This window comes from Mustela erminea, chromosome 1 (assembly GCF_009829155.1).
Source record: "Mustela erminea isolate mMusErm1 chromosome 1, mMusErm1.Pri, whole genome shotgun sequence".
Classification (NCBI taxonomy): domain Eukaryota; kingdom Metazoa; phylum Chordata; class Mammalia; order Carnivora; family Mustelidae; genus Mustela; species Mustela erminea.
The window spans coordinates 20,308,359-20,329,587 of record NC_045614.1 but is presented as its reverse complement, the minus strand read 5'-3'; the positions used below and the strand labels follow the sequence as shown (position 1 = coordinate 20,329,587).

The following is a 21,229-nucleotide window of genomic DNA, read 5'->3' as shown; positions in this document are numbered from 1 at the left end:
ACTTCCCTATGACCCTGCCATTGCACTCCTGGGTATTTACCCCAAAGATACAGATGTCGTGAAAAGAAGGGCCATCTGTACCCCCATGTTTATAGCAGCAATGGCCACGGTCACCAAACTGTGGATAGAACCAAGATGCCCTTCAGTGGACGAATGGATAAGGAAGATGTGGTCCATATACACTATGGAGTATTATGCCTCCATCAGAAAGGACAAATACCCAACTTTTGTAGCAACATGGATGGGACTGGAAGAGATTATGCTGAGTGAAATAAGTCAAGCAGAGAGAGTCAAGTATCATATGGTTTCACTTATTTGTGGAGCATAACAAATAGCAAGGAGGACATGGGGAGATGGGAGAGGAGAAGGGAGTTGGGGGAAATGGAAGAAGACGTTAACCAGAGAGACTATGGACTCTGAAAAACAATCTGAGGGTTTTGAAGGGGCAGGGGTGGGAGGTCGGGGTACCAAGTGGTGTGTATTAAAGAGGGCACGGATTGCATGGAGCACTGGGTGTGGTGCAAAAATAATGAATACTGTTATGCTGAAAATAAATAAAAAATAAATTAAAATAAAAAGACAGTATGGTATGGGCACAAAAACAGACAACAAGATCAATGAATCAGAATCAAGAACCCAAAAATGGACCCTCAACTAATCTTTGAAAAAGCAGGAAAGAATGCCCAATGGAAAAAAGACAGTCTCTTCAACAAATGGTGCTGGGAAAATTGGACAGCCACATGCAGAAGAATGAAACGGGACCATTTCCTTACACCACACACAAAAACAGACTAAAATGGATGAAAGACCTCAATGTGAGATAGGAATCCATCAAAATCCTTGAGGAGACATGGGGAGATAGAGAGGAGAAGGGAGTTGGGGGAAATTGGAAAGGGAGGTGAACCATGAGAGACTATGGACTCTGAAAAACAATCTGAGGGTTTTAAAGGGGCGGGCGGTGGGAGGTCGGGGTACCAGGTGGTGGGTATTATAGAGGGCACGGATTGCATGGAGCACTGGGTGTGGTGCAAAAATAATGAACACTGTTATGCTTGAAATTTTTTTTAAAAAATCCTTGAGGAGAACACAGGCAGCAACCTCTTCAACATCAGACGTAGCAGCTCCTTCCTAGAAACATCGCCAAAGGCAAGGGAAGCCAGGGAATACATGAACTATTGGGACTTCATCAAGATCAAAAGCTTCTGCACAGCAAGGGAAAGAGTCATGAAAACCAAAAGACAACTAACGGAATGAGAGAAGATATTTGCAAATGACATATCAGATAAAGGGCTAGTATCCAAAATCTATAAAGAACTTATCAAACTCAACACCCACAGAACAAATAATCCAATCAAGAAATGGGCAGAAAGGGTGCCTGGGTGGCTCAGTCATTAAATATCTGCCTTTGGCTCAGGTCATGATCCCAGGGTGCTGGAATCAAGCCCCACATTGGGCTCCCTACTCAGCAGGAAGCCTGTTTCTCCCTCTCCCATTGCCCCTGCTTGCATTCCCTTTCTCGCTGTCTCTCTCTGTCAATTAAATAAATAAAATCTTAAATTTAAAAAAAAAGGAATGAGTTTTCCATATAAAGAATCATGTCATCTGCAAAGAGAGAGAGTTTGACTTCTTCATTACCAATTTGGATACCTTTTATTTCTCTTTGTTTTCTGATTGCTGTTGCTAGGACTTCTAATACTATGTTGAATAAGAGTGGTGAGAGTGGGCATCCTTGTCGTGTTCCTGATCTCAACGGGAATGACGCAAGCTTTTCCCCATTGAAGATGATATTTGCTGTGGGTCTTTCATAGATAGATTTGATGAAGTTCAGGAATGTTCCCTCTATCCCTATACTTTGAAGCGTTTTAATCAGGAACGGATGCTGGATTTTGTCAAATGCTTTTTCTGCATCAATTGAGAGGACCATGTGGTTCTTCTCTCTTCTCTTATTAATTTGTTCTATCACATTGATTGATTTGTGAATGTTGAACTATCCTTGTAGCCCAGGGATGAATCCCACCTGGTCATGGTGGATAATCTTTTTAATGTGCTGTTGGATCCTGTTGGCTAGGATCTTGTTGAGAATCTTAGCATCCATATTCATCAGTGATATTGGTCTGAAATTCTCCTTTTTGGTAGGGTCTTTGCCTGGTTTAGGGATCAGGGTAATGCTGGCTTCATAGAAAGAGTCAGGAAGTTTTCCTTCTGCTTCAATTTTTTGAAACAGCTTCAGGAGAATAGGTGTTATTTCTTCTTTGAAAGTTTGGTAGAATTCCCCAGGGAATCCGTCAGGTCCTGGGCTCTTGTCTATTGGGAGGTTTTTGATCACTGCTTCAATCTCGTTATTAGATATTGGTCTATTCAGGTTGTCAATTTCTTCCTGATTCAATTTTGGGAGTTTATAGTTTTCCAGGAATGCATCCATTTCATCTAGGTTGCTTAGCTTATTGGCATATAACTGTTGATAATAACTTCTGATGATTGTTTCTACTTCCTTGGTGTTCGTTGTGATCTCTCCCTTTTCATTCATAATTTTATGTATTTGAGCTTTCTCTCTTTTCTTTTGGGTTAGTGTGGCCAATGGTTTATCGATCTTATTGATTCTTTCCAAAAACCAGCTTCTAGTTTCATTGATAAGTTCTACTGTATCTCTAGTTTCTACCTCATCGATCTCAGCTCTAATCTTATTTCCCTTCTTATGTGTGGAGTTGGTTTGATTTGTTGTTGATTCTCCAGTTCTTTAAGGTGTAGAGACAGCGGCTGTGTTCTGGATTTTTCAGTTTTTTTGAGGGAGGCTTGGATGGCTATGTATTTCCCCCTTAGGACTGCCTTTGCTGTATCCCATAGGTTTTGGATCAAAGTGTCTCCATTGTCATTGGTTTCCATGAATTGTTTCAGTTCTTCCTTGATCTCCTGGTTGATCCAAGCATTCTTAAGCAAGGTGGTCTTTAGCTTCCAGGTGTTTGAGTTCCTTCTGAACTTTTCCTTGTGATTGAGCTCCAGTTTCAAAGCACTGTGATCTGAGAATGTGCAGGGAATAATCTCAGTCTTTTGGTATCGGCTGAGTCCTGATTTGTGACCCAGTATGTGGTCTATTCTTGAGAAGGTTCCATGTGCACTTGAGAAGAATGAGTATTCTGTTGTTTTAGGGTGGAATGCTCTGTATATATCTATGAGGTCCATCTGGTCCAATGTGTCATTCAATGCTCTTGTTTCTTTATTGATTTTCTGCTTCGATGATCTATTTCTGAGAGAGGCGTGTTAAGATCTCCAACAATTAGTGTATTCATATCAATATGACTCTTTATCTTGATTAACAGTTTTCTTAAGTAACTGGCTGCTCCCATATTGGGAGCATAGATATTTACAATTGTTATATGATCTTGGTGGATAGTCCCTTTAAGGATTATGTAGTGTCCTTCTGTATCTCTGACTACAGTCTTTAGTTTAAAATCTAATTTATCTGATATGAGAATCGCTACCCCAGCCTTCTTTTGAAGCCCATTGGCGTGAAAGATGCTTCTCCATCCCTTCACTTTCAGTCTGGGTGTATCTTTAGGTTCAAAATGGGTCTCTTGTAGACAACATATGGATGGGTCCTGTCGTTTTATCCAGTCTGCAACTCTGTACCATTTTATGGGCGCATTTAGGCCATTCACATTGAGGGTGATTATTGATAGATACGTTTTTATTGACATCGTGTTACCTTTGAAGTCTTTCTTTCTGTAGATTGTCTCTATATTTCTTTTCAATGCTATTCTTGGGTTTTTTCCTCCTTTAAAGCAGCCCCCTTAATATTTCCTGCAGTATCGGCTTGGTGGTTGCATAGTCTTTTAAGCCTTGCCAGTCCTGGAAACTCTTTATGTCTCCATCCATTTTGAGTGTCAGTCTTGCTGGATAAAGTATTCTTGGCTGCATGTTCTTCTCATTCAGTGCCCTGAATATATCTTGCCAGCCCTTTCTGGCTTGCCAGGTCTCTGTGGACAGGTCTGACGTTATTCTGATGGGCTTTCCTCTGTACGTAAGGATCTTCTTTGTCCTAGCTGCTTTCAAGAGGTTCTGCCTACAATTATAATTCTTCATTCTTACTATTAGGTGTCTCGAGGACTTTCGAGAATCTGTAATCTTGGGGGGAAACCTTTCGGCCTCTCTAGTACATGAACGCTGGTTCCATTCACGAGATTTGGAAATTTTTCATGAAGAACTTGTTCCACTATATCTTCTAGACTTTTTTCTTTCTCCTTCCCTTCAGGGATTCCAATAATTCTGACATTGGAACGTTTCATGGCATCATTTATTTCCCTGATTCTGTTTTTGTGGCTTCTAAGCTGTTTGTTCCAGGCTTCCTCCTGATCCTTTCTCTCTATCTGTCCTCCAGATCACTACTTCTATCTTCTGTCTCAGTTACTCTAGCGTTGAGAGAATTTAGATTAGATTGGAACTCATTGAGAGCATTGTGAAGCTCATCCCTGGTAGCTTTCAGCTCTTCCCTAATATTGAGAACATGATCTCTGGTCGTTTTTGGCCCTAATCAATTCCATTTGGTCACCCATGGCTTAAATTAAAATAAATATTAAAAAATAAAAACCACACATTGGGGGCAAAAAAAAAAAAAAAAAGCATCTTTCTAATGCTAAAATTTCCTTGTCCTCCACACTTAAAAGTACAGCCACACATACCTCTTAGCAACATCTTTCCTCCTTGGCTATAGAGCCTACCCTAACCCCAAACACTATCAGGTTCACAAAGGTAACAACAGCTGGCAATTTCATAACACGTTCAGGGGTCACCCAGATAATTTGTGTTCAGAACACAACATGGCAAAATCTATTTGTCTGTAAACTAGACACTTTTCGCTAGATCATAAAATTTTTTCTGATTCTGTTTAACACTTTTATCAGCCACTTGGAAAAAGAAGACAAGTTTATCAATTGTGTATATAAAGGTTCAAAGAAAAAGTAGTATGTGGAATCAAAAACTCAAGCTTCAAAAAGATCTGACAGGTTCAACTGCTGAGCCAAATACATCTAGCCCCCCACCAACTTAGAACCAACAGGGTCAAATCAAATATGCTCCCCCTGATGAAATGTAGTGGAAATAAAATACAAAATCTTTATAAAATGAAATTAGAATTTTAGATTTATGATTCTCATCAATCATAGAAGTTTGGGATTGAAGAGATCTAGCTTGACTTTAGTTCATGTAAAATAAAACCTAGAGTTTAATTACTATAACTTCAATATGAATAATTAGTGTGAAATGGTAGCCAAAAGCCTAGGAAAATTAGGCTTTGTGCCACATTAATTTAAAACATTCCATTCAATACTACAAATATATGTTTAAAACCTTCTACATGCCTGGCACTGAATTATATCTGCCAAAAATACAAATATAAATATGGCATGATCCCTACTTAAAAGAGTTTGTAGCCTAAATCAGTATTTTTTCAACCGGGGGTCACAAAATCCATTGAATTGCCACCAATATTTCTTAATGAAGTAGAAATGAATAGAAAATATCAGAGTACACTATACAAAGTACACAGTCTTGTATCATCAAACTTTAACTTTTTCATATACATGTATGTATGTATACTTATATGTAGATATACATAAAAACAAAAGAGATAGCAATTTTAAAGTATTTCTTATTGCAGAACATAGTCAAAAGTTAGAAAGACATTAGTCTAGAAGAAGAGGACAAAATAAATATACCACTGCAAGGTACAAAGTTTCATGAATTTAAAAGAATAAAATCTATCTGGTCAGAGAAAGAGAAGGTCAAGGGTCTAGAAAAAGATTTACAAAGACAGCTATATATGAAAGAAGCCTCACTAGGCAAGAAAAAATATGAGACATGGAGAAGGAAAAGGACCCTACATAAAAGGAATAACATGAGTAAGACATGATGTAGTAGACAACAAAAAGTGTTTAATAGGTGGCAAATAGTTCTGGCACATGGCAGCACTGGTATAATTAATTCAAGACAGAAAGACTTGGAGAAAGTTCAGTTTGGCTAAAGTGTAAAGTACAAGCAGGACTGCAGATGAGGTTGAAAAAAGCAAATCTGAGCCATAATATGAAAGTTCTGGGCACGTAGTAAACACTTAATGAATGTTGGCTATTCCAACTAGACTTACTCAGTTCTAAAGCCTTAAACCTTGTATCTTTCTTTTTTTAATTTATTTATTTGATAGACAGAGATCACAAGTAGGCAGAGAGGCAGGCACAGAGAAAGAGGGGGGAGGCAGGCTCCCACTCAGCAAAGAGCCTGATGTGGGGCTCTAACCCAGGGCTCTGGGATCATGACCTGAGCCGAAGGCAGAGGCTTTAACCCACTGAGCCACACGGGCTCCCCCAGTGTACCAGAATTCATTGTTTATGTACCACACCCAGTGTTCCATGCAATACATGTCCTCCATAACACCCACCACCAGGCTCACCCAGACTCCCACCTCCAGCCCCTTCAAAACCCTCAGATTGTTTTTCAGAGTCCCTAGTCTCTCGTGGTTTATCTCCCTCTCCAAGTTCCCTCAACTCCCTTCTCCTCTCCATCTCCCCATGTCCTCCATGTTATTTGTTATGCTCCACAAATAAATGAAACCATATGATAATTGACTCTCTCTGCTTGACTTATTTTACTCACCAAAATCTCTTCCAGTCCTGTCCATGTTGATAGAAAAGTTGGGTATTCATCCTTTCTGATGGAGGCATAATACTCCATAGTGTATATGGACCACATCTTCCTTATCCATTCGTCCACTGAAAGGCATCTTGGTTCTTTCCACAGTTTGGCAACTGTGGCCATTGCTGCTATGAACATGGGGGTACAGATGGCCCTTCTTTTCACGACATCTGTATCTTTGGAGTGAATACCCAGTAGTGCAATTGTAGGGCCATAGGAAAGCTCTATTTTTAATTTCTTAAGGAATCTCCACACTGTTTTCCAAAGTGGCTGTACCAACTTGCATTCCTACCAACAGAGTAAGAGGGTTCCCCTTTCTCCACATCCTCTTCAATGCACGTTATTTACTGTCTTGTTAATTTTGGCCATTCTAACTGGTGTAAGGTGGTATCTCAATGTTTAAACCAAGTATCTTTAAGATCCTTTACATAAAGTTCTAAAGTGCTATGAATTACTGAAAGGCTATAAAGCAAATTACTTAAATGTAGACACAGAACATGGACTTACGAGAAATTACAGGGAGCCTATTAAATAAGAAAGAATGTTCAAATCATACCTGTCTAAATAATAAAATGGGCTGTCCCAAAAAATGGTGAGGGCACTGTCACTAGATGATTACCTGAATAAAAGCCAAATGCACATCGGTCTGAGATATACTGTCTATAATATAAAGTTCTGCATTCATCATACACTAATTCTTCCATCCATTTTGTTTCTCACTCACCAATGAGTAAGAGCTATGAATGAGTTTTGAAGAGAGAAGGAGAAACAGATGGAAGCAGGAGGTTGGGATTTTATTTCATTGCAGAAAAGTAGGAAAACAGGAAACTTCTGAATGACATTTCCCAACACAGTAATTATCTCTACTAGAATATCCTAATGTGTGATATAGCAAATCAACCGCAAGAATCTGGACCACAGCTAAAATAATTTGGCAAAGTATTTACGAAAAATGTTTTAAGTTCCTAGAGGCTTTATGTGAAAAAATCTTGCCTTTCCATACAAAATCTGTCAAGAGGGGTTATGCAAGAGTCAAGAGCATAATCATAAACAGGTTTTTTCATTAGAATAAAAGCATAACACCGGAATTAAAATCCTAATATAGCATATCCAATAATTCTTACACATTGGGAATAATTTCAGATCATTCTCATCGTCAAGAATAAAGACACACGGGGTACCTGGGTAGCTCAGTGGGTTAAGCCTCTTCCTTTGGCTCAGCTCATGATCTCAGGGCCCTGGGATCAAGCCCCTCATCAGACTCTGCTCAGCAGAGAGCCTGCTTCCCCCTCTCTCTGCCTGCCTCTCTGCCTACTTGTGATATCTCTCTCTCTCTGTCAAGCAAATAAATAAAATCTTTTTTAAAAAAAAGAATAAAGGGGCAGCTTGGTGGCTCAGTGGGTTACGCCTCTGCCTTCAGCTCAGGTCATGATCTCAGGGTCCTGGGATGGAGCCCCACATTGGGCGCTCTGCTCAGCGGGGAGCCTGCTTCCCCCTCTCTCTCTGCCTGCCTCTCTGCCTACTTATGATCTCTCTCTGTCAAATAAATAAATAAAATCTTTTTTTTTTAAAGTATCATGTTTATAATTTAGCTTACTGTTTCTAAAGCACATTCTCTTATAATACTGCATGATAAAATGAACTGTAACATCTGAATAGACTACTTCTGTAGTTGCATAATGACTTTTCTATTAAAAATGTTAATAATTTCCTGTTGGTTATTTCCTGTTTGCTTTACAGAATGACAGGCCAAAACAAAGACCTCTTGGTTTGAGAAGGCACTCAAAAAATAGTTGCTGGGGCGCCTGGATGGCTCAGTGGGTTAAAGCCTCTGCCTTCAGCTCAGGTCATGATCCCAGGGTCCTGGGATCGAGCCCCACATTGGGCTCTCTGCTCAGCGGGGAGTCTGCTTCCTCCCCTCTCTCTCTGCCTGCCTCTCTGCCTACTAGTGATCTCTGTATGTCAAATACATAAATAAAATCTTTAAAAAAAAAGTTTGCTAAATTCAACTTTCCTCTCAACTGTTTTAAGAAAAGACAACACAATCCAACAGACTGTTTAAAAACCTGTCTTCTACATCAAAAACTAATGATGTACAATTAACATAACAAAATCAATGAATCAAAGCTCATTTAAAAAAATATGAGCTTTTTTTTGCCTATCAACTATACCTCAATAAAGCTGTTCAAATTTTAAAAATAACAAAAATAAATAAACAGAAACCTGCCTTCTGTTGTGATGAGGACTGGATATTGTATGTAACTGATGAATCATTAAAACACTACCTCAAAAACTGATGATGTACTATATGTTGGCTAACTGAACATGAAAAAAAAAAACCCTGCCTTCTGACTCATCATGCCCTGAATGTCCACTATCATTATCAATGTAAATCATTACAATCAGAAGCAGAAAAATAAATACCATGTCATCTTGTATAAATGTTTAATATAAAAAAATTCCTTAAGTATAACTATCCAATTTAAATTGAAAAGTCTGTAGAGAATGCCTTATCTTTTGAGCCAAAGACATACACTACTGACAAATTCCTTTCCGAAGCAACATGATGTAATCAAAGAAGCTGTGGCTTAGAATCCCAAAATCATCAGTTCAAATCCCAACTCAGCACTTACTGGCGTAAGTTCCTTAGATCTGTCACCTAACTTCTCTCAGCTAAAGTTTTTCTCATCAGTTTTAAAATGAGGGTATTATGGTGTAAGGCTCAAGTAGAATCATGATTTGGAAGTTCCCTGTAAACACTAAAGCCCAATCATTAAACATCAAGCACATCCTCACTTTTCAGGACAAAATAGAGCCCTGGGTATATCACATCTTCTCTGCCCTAGTGGATGCCTTTACCTCTGAGAGGTATGTGGCCCTTTTGGAGGCTTCAAAGACTGGGACTGCCTCATGGAACAAGTAACTAAAAAGCCCACAGCCTTCACACTAGTTCAGTGAGTTTTAGCCTATTTACCAGTAGATTTACTGAAATTTGTGATCACTGGTTCTTTCCAGTTGGGTTTCATCGACCTATTGCCTCCCTACCGTCAGCTGCCTCTGCACTACAGGATCCTTACAAGGTAAATTTCTTTTAAGGACTCAAGGCTTTTTTTTTTTTTTAATGCTTTTTTTTCACCTGGGGAAAATCTGGTAAAAAGCAGAAAATATGAAATACTTTTTAAATTAGATAAAAATAAATATAACATAAATAAATCATTTTTTAATTAATAAACAAGCAAATAAAACATTGCAAAACTAAAATACAAGGTATTCTGGTTGGTAATAAGGAAAAACTGTCATGGTTTACCAAGTGTGGATTAGAAAATCAGTAACCAATGCTCTGAGATTTTTTAAAAAAAATTTACCTTATGACAATAAAATAAATAAGATGATGACCTGAGGCAAGATTCCACTCCTAGAATGCCAAGCTAGTACAAATGTATTCAAACTTTTGTTGCTATACTATTTTAGAAGTTAATTATAAACATTCGTGTTTTATTTGTTATTGGTGTTTGCTGCTGCTACTGCTACTGCTTCTGCAGTTAGAGAATGAGAAAAGTATTTTCTTGGTCTTTGGTTTCTATATTTAGTAGTTTGGGTGCCACCGATATGGGAAAAGACAAGAGTTTCACAAAAATAGTTGGACGGTTCTCACCTAATGCACTTTAGTACAGGAAGCTTCTTGGAAACGTAAAATAAAGAATGGAAAGACAAAGGGCTTTCCAAGCATTCGCGGGAACAAGAGATCAGAGAACCTCAGAGAGAAAGAGACATAAGGAGTCAGAATTTGGGCTTACAGGTTCAGGAAAAAACAACAACAACAACAAAACAAAACAGCCCCTTTAATACTAAAGAAGGATAGCAAGAGAGTCAAGTATATCAGAAAATACTGCAGAGGAAGAAAATTAAGGAGAATATTCAATTGTTGAAGGGCAAAAAAGCACTAATAACTTCTAAAATCCAGTTTCTTCAACTGTACGATGAAGATAACATTAGAACTGTTCTAGGAATCTACATGGTATAACCTGAGAATCCCTAGCAGCACACTGACTGGCCATGACTAAACCTCAAAAAAGGACAGTTTTCTCCCCTTCACCTAAAGTTAACCACAGAATATTACAATGAAAATGGAAGGCCAGATATCACCTAGTTCTAAGTGGATATCATATAATTTGAAAACTTTGTACAGAATTCCTACATTTACAAAAATTAAAAACTAGTAAGATATTTCTACAGGATCTCAAACACCTTACCAATGTCAAATACAGATGAACAGCTGCAGTAAGGAAAAATAAAACTCCTTTGTACTGCTGCAATAAGGGACTCCTTCCCTCACTAACATCCAAGCAGTTTCTCCAAACTGGTAGGAAGTGGGTACAAGTTTTCCCTCCCTGCTATAAGGATTATGGATTAGCAAGCAGAGATAGAAACCTGTGCTCCCACTGGGTGTGGTGCAAAAACAGTGAATACTGTTATGCTGAAAAGAAATTAAAAAAAAAAAAAAAAAAGAAAGAAAGAAAGAAACCTGTGCTCCAAGCTGCTCATAAAAATCAAAGCTGAAATTCAAAATATTTTCTCATAGGAATAATAATCATAGATTTTCAAGATAGCAATTAAATAATGCAGCTTTAGCATACTATTTTTGATTCACTGTTTTTCTTATTATAAGTATAATATTTAAGCTACTTTATAGGCTGAAATGGATTTTATTAGATAAAAGGCCTAGAAGTGTAGCCCTAACATGTTTATGGAAAGAGATGCACCCTGAGTTTTGAACAATCTTTCAGATCATAACTGAGGAAGGGACAGTAGAATAAAGCTGTGAGGTAAATAGAAAAAAGAGATGCCTTGTTTGGCAGCAAAGGCATCTAAATTACACTAAATCACAGCTGTTAATGTCTTCAGAATAACTGTCTCTCTCATTTACCAAGCACCTGTGCCCAATACTGTGCCCCTTCCCAGGAAATAACTATTTTTCTAAAGCTAAACTCATGGTCCTAAGAATTCAAGAATTTCATTCCATCTTTCTGATTAAATCACACACCAAATCCTAGCACTCTAAGATTCATATATGCCTATCTTGATTACCTTGCACTGCCTCCTTCTAAGAACACATCAGAGGAAATACCTAGTGTTATTATTACTTTAAGTACTAAAGGGAAAAGAAGAAATTAACACTTACTAAGCACTTGGTATGCTCTCATTTGATTTTCACAACCTTGTAGGTAAATATTACCCCCCACTTACAACATTAAGAAAATGATGTTAAATAACTTGCCCACAACACCATTAAAGAGAAGCCAGGACTCAGAATTTGGCTAACTCCCTACTCAAGGGTTTTTCTCCAAAGGAAATCATCACTTAGGTGCCACTGAACAGTTGACCACTTTCACATCAATTATTTGTTATTCTAACCCAGCAGCCCTAAAAGCAAGATATGAATAAAATAAACCATCAACTCTTCATTTCATGGAATCTATATAGTATTTAGAGAATTCTCTAAAATGTCCCCAGACGTGAATCCCAGCTCTTTATATCATTTCCCAATTCCTTCTCAACAGAGACTCGAACACGAGGGCTCCTTTTATCACGTCCATGCTAGTAAGTTACCGTGTCATTATAGCACAGCTATTAAAAACTCCTGAAAGTTTCCTTTTCAAACAGGATTTTCTACCAGCACAGATCTCTCTGTAGGTCTTTAAATTTAAATAAATTCAATTTTCACATGATAACTTGCCTGATGGTATTCCTAAGTGTTTGTTACTACCGCCAGTTTAAAAAGTTGTTTTGTAGTAAATTGTGAGCTAAATCTTGATTGAACTGCAGTTAAAAAAGGAAAATAAAAGTCTATGTTTAGACAGATTCCCCATCTATAGTTTTCCATTACAAGCTTGGGAGGGAGGGGAACCTGTACATTCAACATTTTAAATCTGTTTTTAACCCAACAAGATGACAAATGACTTACAATAATGCAATGTGCCTGAACTCTTCTAGCATGTTATTGCCACAAAACACTCACATTATGTTACAACATTATTATAAAAGGAAAACTGACATTCAATCCCTTAAATTATTGAATATTATTTTTACAGAAGTTTAATGTTACAAGGATTATTTAGCTTCAGGAGTTTAACACTTATAACGGATAAAAAGAGGATTCTAAGAAAAATAATGATCTCATGAAAACAGGTTTGGGTTTTTTTAAACAAAGCTGTGACCATAATACATACTAAACTTAACACTTAAACATGTCCAAAAACACTTCCTATTGTAAGGTAATTATTTCTAATACTGAAGGCAAAACAAATTAAAACAGAGCAAACATTTGCAGTCAAATGTCTGCAAAATTTTGAAATGGAGAAAAATGATGTCAACATTTTTTGTCCTTTTATTTGAAAGGCTCCAGTCCAAAAATAAACAGTCATCGGGCTCATCAACTCAGGTGCGGAAACTCATTAAAATTGAGATTTGGGAGCGAAGAAAACAAGATTCCCAGGATTTGGCTTCTTGGGTAAAACTGCCCTGTGCCCCACACCAGAAACCTCACGCAGCCACAGGGGCCCAGCCCACCCTGCCCGCCTCTCCCCGGCCGCGCCTGCCGAGGCCGCGCCGCCAGCGCCCCCTGCCGCCCTCCCACGCCCCAAGACCCGCTCCCACCCCCAAATCCGCGCCCCTCCCGCACCGCCCCCGCCCCGCGCTCGCCCGGAGCTCGCCCCGCGCTCGCCCCACGCCGAGGCCGCGCAGCCTGCGGGCAGGGGCGGGGGCGCGCGGACGCGAATCGAGGCGGGGCCGCCACAGGGCCGAGAGCACGGGCGCGTCCCCGGGACCCCTGCTGCGGCCAGACCGGAGCCTCACCTACCTACGCCGTATTTCTCCTCCTCCGTGGGGGTCCACATGGCCGGGCCGGGCGCGGCCCCGCGGGCGCGGCAGCCGGGCAACAACGCGGCGGGGACGGCCGCGGGCCCGGCTGTGGCGCACCGCAAGCCGAAGCGGGGGCGGTCAGGCGGCGCGGGGCAGTGGGCGGCGCATCCTTCACAGGCCGTCCGGGATGCCGCCGCCGCCGCCACGTCCGGACCGCGAGGCTCCGCGGGCGGCCCAGCAGTTCCCGGCGGCGCGGCCGAGGGCTCTCCACCTGTCCGTCGCCGCTGCTCCCGCGCCGCTGTTCGGTCCCTCACAGCTCTGCTGCTGGGCTCCCAGCGCCGCCGCGGTTCGGCTCGCCTCAGCGGGCTCGCAGGACGGCCGCGCATGCGCCACTCCCCGGCGCGCGGGGGCTCGCGCTGCCCGGGCTCGCGCCGCCCGAGCCCGCGCGCGAGCCCACGCGCCGCCGCCGCCGCCGCGCGCCAGCGGAGGGAAATCCGCGAGAAGGGGTTGGACAGCCCCGCGGGGGTCAAGCCTGGCTCCTCCGCTGACCCCCGCCCTCGACGGCTGCAAGCGCAGGAAGAGGAGGGCTGGGCAGGTGGAAGGCCCTAGGCCCCTAGAGGCTTGCGTGCCTAGTGCCTCCTGCCAGACACACCGAGATTGCCGCGGGAGCCCTGTCCGAGAGCGGAGGGCCAAGAAAGAAGGATACTGTCTTCGGACCCATCCCAGTGTCACTCACAGGGTGGTCACGACCCATCCCCGGAAAGGTCCCTGGAACCACTCTGCTTCTCGCCAAATCCGAAAGTTGGAGTCCCCGCAGGAGAACAAGGTGGAGCATACTCAGGCCCCTGGCTCCTCATCTCTGGGATGCCGTCTAGGCCGAAGTCCTGCCGCCTCCTTGGCTGTAGTTTCGCAGAGTTGGCCTATGCGGTTTGGGATCTGAACAATAATAGCAGCCTTCCTAGTAAGGAAACACTTCTTCGTTGGGATCTGGTATCCTGCCCTGGGCACCGCCTCTGCTGCTCCTAGGTTTCTGCCGTGCTGACTATTCGGAGTTTCTGGCTCCATCCCGAAACTTTCCTCCTTTATCTCCTCCTCCCAAAATCTGTTCCCTCTTACTTCTGCAAATATCACCTTGTGACTCTAGATCAACCATTCGCCAAAGACCAGGATAATCCTGGCAACTGCAGGACTTCTTTCCATCTACATATGGACCACCCATCTCTGTTACCGGCACTTTGGAGCCAAAACCCTGGTGTCATCCATCAATATAACTTTTTTTTTTTTTAAGATTTGTTTTTTAAAAGATTTTATTTGTTTATCTGAGAGAGAGAGAGAGAAAGCATGAGAGGAGCAGGGAGCCCAATGCAGGACTCAATCCTGAGACTCCAGGATCATAACCTGAGCCAAAGGTGGTTGCTTAACCAACTGAGCCACCCAGGTGCCCCCACAATATCACTCTTGAACACCCCCACTCTTCAAAGCCCAGATCAGCGCCTCATTTCCAGGAAAGCTTCCCTGATCCTGCAGCTAACAGACTGGACCCTTCCTTCTTTTGCCTAGGATCCCAGTTGTGTGCTTTTGTGCCTTATTTCTCCCATAAGACTATCAACTCCCAAAAGGCAAGCTCCAGACTAAAGTCATCTTTCTGGTCCCTCAGCACCTTGAACACCTGACACACACCTGTTGAGTAGGAAGCAAGACTAATATGAGAATATCTAGATAATCAACAGATCTTGTTGATTATTTCTTCATAAAGACCTTTATAACTGGTTCTACCTCCCAGATCTAAGCTCACCTGGATTGTTGCTTCAGACTTCCAACTCCTGACCTAAAGACTCCCACCTTTGAAGGCTGCCCACTGCTGTAAAATATTCTGTAAATAATTGAGTTTCTCAGCAGTTAGATACATTGAGGGGTTGGGGGAGTCCAAGAACATAATAAAAAAGATATCCTTATTTATGTAGCTAACTGTTCCAGGAAGAACTCTGCCCAGTATCACCATGGAATGTCATAATAGAATGAAGCCACATTCCCACAAAGCTTTCTCCAGGGAGCTTTCTAGCAAGTGGGCCAAGTTATACAGACCTTCCAAACGACCTTAAAGCTTTTATCTCATATCTTAGTTTCATCCTGTTGGCTGGTGTACATGATCACAGTCTCAGAGCCTAAGGACTGGTTTTCCCTAAGTTTACTCTCTTGCTCTCAGTCTGAATTCATCTTGGGTGCCTGCTTCCCTGGACAAAGACAGTCTCAATCAACAACTGCAAACTACAGCTCAGGGATGGGAATGCATTAATCCCAACTGAAAAAGGGAACAGAAAAGGAGCCAAGGTGAGAAGAAGGACATCTGATAAGTCCCAGACTCTACAGCCTTTCTCTTTGTACTAAATTTAGATTTTCTTGAAGCAAAAGAGCAGAGAGCACGTCATGGAGAATCGGCCTTCAGCAGGGATATGCACCTGCTTTCCTATATCCACAGCATCTGCTCTGAGTCCTTCCTCATGCTCCCAGTCTACTCTCACCCCACACATACATACCCCTCCCAGCATGTGAGCCAACCTCCAGCTTTCCTCTGAAAGTCAGGCTCGTCAGTGCCCTGCCCTCCCCTCTTCTCTATCCACTTCCTTATGTTTTCACCACCACCCAGCTTCATCATCTGCTCCTTCCTTGTAACGATCTGCAAGTGGGTGTGTCTTCAGTGTGTGGGTGACAGTGGGATGACACTGACTTCAGACCCATCCCAGTGTCACCCACTGTCTTCAGACCCATCCCGGTGTCACCTACAGTGTGGTCAGGGCCCATCCCCACACTTCGTGACACCCACATGATGACACTGTGGGTGACACCAGGATGAGTCCAAAGACAGTGTGGGTGACACTGGGATGGGTCTGAAGACTTCCTTGCAGGATCTGCAAGGACTCACTGCACCATTGTTGCTACCTGCACTCCATTTTCACCCGGTTCTGCTCCACAGGTTCCTTCTGTGTTTCCAGGAACATCTGCCCTTTTGGTATTCTTATCCACCATTCCCTCTCTTCCTCTCTCTCTCTCTGACTTTGAAGAATCATCTGGTCCAGATTATTTCAATGCAATTCATTTGACTCTCAGAAAGTTCTGGTTTCTGAGCCTGTCACCTCCCAGAAACTGCTCTCCCAGAAGTCCCCAGGGTCATCCCAACTCCAGATACAAGCAGCTACCCTTCCCTGACTCTGACTGGGTCTTTGCATGCAGTATCCCAGAACCCATGTACTCTCCTCTCTTGAAACTCATGTACCCTCCTCACCCTCCAAGGGCCACTCTCCCTGGGAACTCTTCCCCAACTGCCCTTGGCTAAAGGGGATTTTGCTCTCCCATAAGGACATTTCCTGTAGTACCTGCTCATCCCAACTTCCTCCAAGAGATCAAATGTGTCTGCCTTGAACATTGACAAAGTCTGTTTCCTTCCTCAGTTGCAAAGATTGTTTTTCATTTATTTTTACCCCACACAGAGACTAACATAATGCCTACCACCTAACAGGAAGTCAACATATACTCTTGGGTGAATGAACTACCTGTATGTTTCCTGAGACCATAATGCAATAGGCTAGAAAGAATTGAGAAATTTACATCAGCAAATCACAAGTCTCTCAATTCAGAAACTTGAGTTAATAAGAGTAAACTTCCTTGATACAGGAACATTGGCTTTAATTAAAAATTCACTGAGACATCTTACTGAGTAGCTATGTAAAAGATAAACATGGTTTCTTATCTAAAAAACAAGTCTGCAAACAGTTTGACTTAACATGTCACTATTACTTTTGGGCTGAGCTCATTACTTCAGATGATAAATTACAACTTGCTGATGGAGGAAGGAATCAAGGCTTCAGCAGGATGACCTTTAAGACTGCTGGCTATTAAAAATAGCTCATAACCAGGGCACCTGAGTGGCTCAGTGGGTTAAAGCCTCTGCCTTTGGCTCAGGTCATGATCCCAGGGTCCTGGGATCAAGCCCCACGTTGGGCTCTCTTCTAGGTGGGGAGCCTGCTTCCTCCTCTCTCTGCCTGCCTCTGCCTGCTTGTGATTTCTATCTGTCAAATAAATAAATAAAATCTTTAAAAAAAAATAGCCCATAACCAAACGTATTTTGTATATAACATACAAGAATTGCAGACAGCATCATCATTTTCATTCAAATAGAACTTAATCAACAATTTTTTAACATAAGCAAACTCCATAATGATAAATCCCCCAACCCTTTTGGTCACTGAGGCCAGCCCTCTCTACAAAGCTCTATGAGCTACACTTCATATCTTCTCCTGTTTTTTCTGCTGCCTGGAGAATCAGATAGCAGCATTTAAGGAGTCAGCCAGTCTGATGACTCAGCTCATAAAACAATGTGTGGCCACAAAGATGATGTTTATCCAGGAGCATCCTGGAGGCTCTTGCTACTGAAGTCAGTGAGCAGTAGGCAAGTGGTCCACGATTCTCAGTCTCCCAAGAGTTTCTGGCCAAGGTGCTAGAACATCACTCACTTCCCTCCCCCAGTGGTTGATCTCATCTGGTACTCTATCCAAGCAGAATGAGCCGGGATGGGCGGGGCAGTTCAGAGACAAGCAGTGGCTAGAGAGGCAATTCTAAGAGGACAGGTGATAGTGGTGATATTCTGCCTTCTCTTCATCACTTGGTGCCTGCAGCTAGGGCTTCTGCCCATACACAGCCCAGGGGCAGGTGGATACGAGGCTCAGAAACACTTGTTACCCAATGCACCTCTGCCCTGCTGGGTCCTCTAGAAGTGAGTCTGCTCTGGTTAACAAAGCATCTACAAAGCTAGTTTTCTTCATGGTAGAGAGATTCAGAGGCTAGTCTCACTTCACCTGCACCCCTTATGTTCCCCCAAAGCAACACCTTTTTGGAAGCCTCCTGTCAGGAGGCAACATTGGCACAAAGGGCTAACAGAGTAGGTTAACACAGAGCTGGCTGACAAAGTTAAGGTCCTTTCAGGTAAGAGACCTAAGTGACTAAGAAGTTATTATTAGTATTTTGCTTTAAATTTTGCTGCATCTGAATATCTTCAGGGTGGGGAGGGGATAGGGAAGAGTGTGAAAAAGAGACAGATTAAGCTGTGCAATATTTTATTATTTTCCCTAAAATGACAAACTTCAACCATCTGTTTCTTTTTTATCAACCCATTCAAAATATTATTTAAATGCAGATTCCTTGCAGTTCGCCAAGGTCTTTCAAATGAGATACGAACAAAACCTCCCTGATTTCCACCACTGGAGACTGATGTGTATTTCTGCATGGGCTGTGGCTTATCAAGCCCCCCCACCCGCCCCCATGAGAAGCAGCCCTAGATATGTCACAGGTTCCTCAGATACCCTGCCCACTCAAGACTGTGAACTACCCAGAGACAGTGTCATGCTGTGTTGTTTTTGATGTTGTTAGTGCCTTGCACATGAGATCTGACACATAGTAGGTGCTCAGTAAATATTGCTTAAATGAATACATTAGCAGATGAGTGCTTTTATTTACTTTTCCTGAAATGTATATCATTGTTACACCATGGGTTTTGTTTGTTGTTTGTTTCTGGCCAGGAAAAAGGGAGGAAAAACTATGAAAAACAAATTACCTCCCCCCCTCCCCAAGAAAGGAAGGGCAAGTAGATAGAAACTTGACATTACTCAGTTCTCCTTTCCCTTTGGGGGAAATAACTGTGCCCTTGAATTTCTGCACTAAGTCACCAAGGAGGAATTGAAACTAAAAAACCTTGGAGAGCAATTAGCAATGAAACGTACTAATGTCAAGAAGTGAATTTTATGAGACCATATTTGTAATATTAATTGGGCCTCTGCGTAGCTAAATAGTGAAATTATTGCTCCAATACAAATAGCCCCGAAAGAGAAAAACAGCCCAAAATAGCACAGATATTGCAAATCAGGACAGAGGTAATTTCTCTACACATAAAAAGCAACCAATTGCAATGCTTTCACTAATTCACTTAAGTGCAAAACAAAGCATGTTTGTTTGGTGTAGTATCACCTACCTTATCTCTGAATTGCTATGGAGCTGGGGCTAGAAAGGGAACCTTCATTCCCACAAGCCCCTCACACTTTTCACCTTGCAGTGTAGGAAATTTTAATCATTCATTCACCAAATATTTGTTAAGCACCTGTTATGGACCAGGTCCAGAGTAGAAGATGTTCACCATTTTTCCCATCACAGAGTTTCCCATCTAGTTGGAAGGGAGAAGAATTGAACCAAATATCACACAAGTGAATCTATAATTAGAGACATAAGTACTAGAACAGAAGAGTACAGTATACAAAGGGAGCATCCACCAAGGGGCCTGACCTAGTTTGGTAAATCAGGGAAGACTTCCTGGAGGAAATGGTGTTTAAGCTGGAACCTGACAATGCAGACAAATCAGCCAAGTAAAGAAGGAACGTGCTCTACAGAGAGGGAGCAGCATTTGGGGAGGTAGGTCTGATGAGTAGGAAGCTTGATGTATCTGAGGAATGGAAAGGCCAGTGTGAGCAGGATCTGATAAGTGAGCAAGCAAATGGAGAGTGGGGAAAGATACGGCTGGTGTGGGAAGCGGGCCAGGTCCTTGCTGGATCCCATGATCTTCGGGCACCAACCACTGCTAGGCCTTGGGTCAGAATAAGAACTGAGAGATGTGAGTCAGACCAGGCCCTAAGACCAGGTTCCTCAAGGAGATCCTGGGCTTGTTGGGAAAACAACAGAGGTAAAAGCCCATCCCCTTTTGTGCTGGGCTCAAAGGCACCAGCGCACAATCCCTAATTCTCAGCACACACAGCAAAGGCTGCACAGAACCATTTCTCCCCCAGGACCACTCCAGACTTCCCTCTCCTGTTCAAGCCAGTTCTTCCTTGATTCTCCTGATGGCACACCTGAGCATGGGCTCAGCCTTCATCTCTCAGGGTCAGAGGGGAAGAGAAGCTTATCTCCTGTTGGAGCTAACTCTCCAAAGTCTAGAAGGGTCTCTGCCGCCTTCTTCAACAGCAATCTGTCCATGCTAAGGTTTCTAGAGAAGAACATCACCAAGCATCCCAAGAAACCATTGGCCCTGAATCCCATCAGAGCTAATCTCTTCAGGAACATTCATATAGTAGAGGATGTAAGAAAAAGAAATCCTCAAAGAACTCTCTTCTGAGAACACACCTTGGCTGTGTACTAAGAACATGCAGGACCCCAACCCAGGCACAGCAGGACCAGGACTCGCCCTGTTCACACTGAGGAAGAGCAACTCTAAGCAATGGAGACTATTTTCTTCCCCACTTAGCACTGAAGTTGATGGATCTGAGTCTATCATATGGGGTCATGAATTATGGAAAGATTGGTATAATGATCATAATCCAGAAAACTGTCCTGCCAGGATCCATGGGAATTTTCCATGAGAACTCATCACCATGTGGCCCAGCTGAAACCACAACTGACGCTCAATCTGTCCCAAACCCAACCTGTCCCTTGTGGGCTTTTTAAAGTGTAAGTGACCTAGTAGCAGCAAATAGAGCTTGAAGGGTCTGGGTTCACACCCAGCTCCAGATACTTCCCAACTGGGTGAACCCAGGCAGGTAGCTTGACCTCCCTGAGCCCAGTTTTCTCCTCTGCTAAGTGGGAATAATAGCTTTCATGTCAGGGATGCTTAGGGGGATAATGCCTGAGAAGATCTCAACACAGAGCCTCA

General features: G+C 42.4%; 1 protein-coding gene across 6 annotated transcripts in view; it reads right to left on the bottom strand.

Annotated features, from left to right (window-relative positions):
- The window catches only part of DOCK3 (dedicator of cytokinesis 3), a 562,865-nt gene extending 548,923 nt beyond the window's left edge, over nucleotides 1-13,942 (bottom strand). For all 6 annotated transcript variants that reach the window (XM_032320930.1, XM_032320975.1, XM_032320941.1 and 3 more), the window contains exon 1: nucleotides 13,541-13,942. In XM_032320930.1, the coding sequence (XP_032176821.1) occupies nucleotides 13,541-13,928 (388 nt within the window). In that variant the 5' untranslated portion in view covers nucleotides 13,929-13,942. The remainder of the gene's footprint in view (nucleotides 1-13,540) is intronic.
- Nucleotides 13,943-21,229: the final 7,287 nt, after the last annotated feature.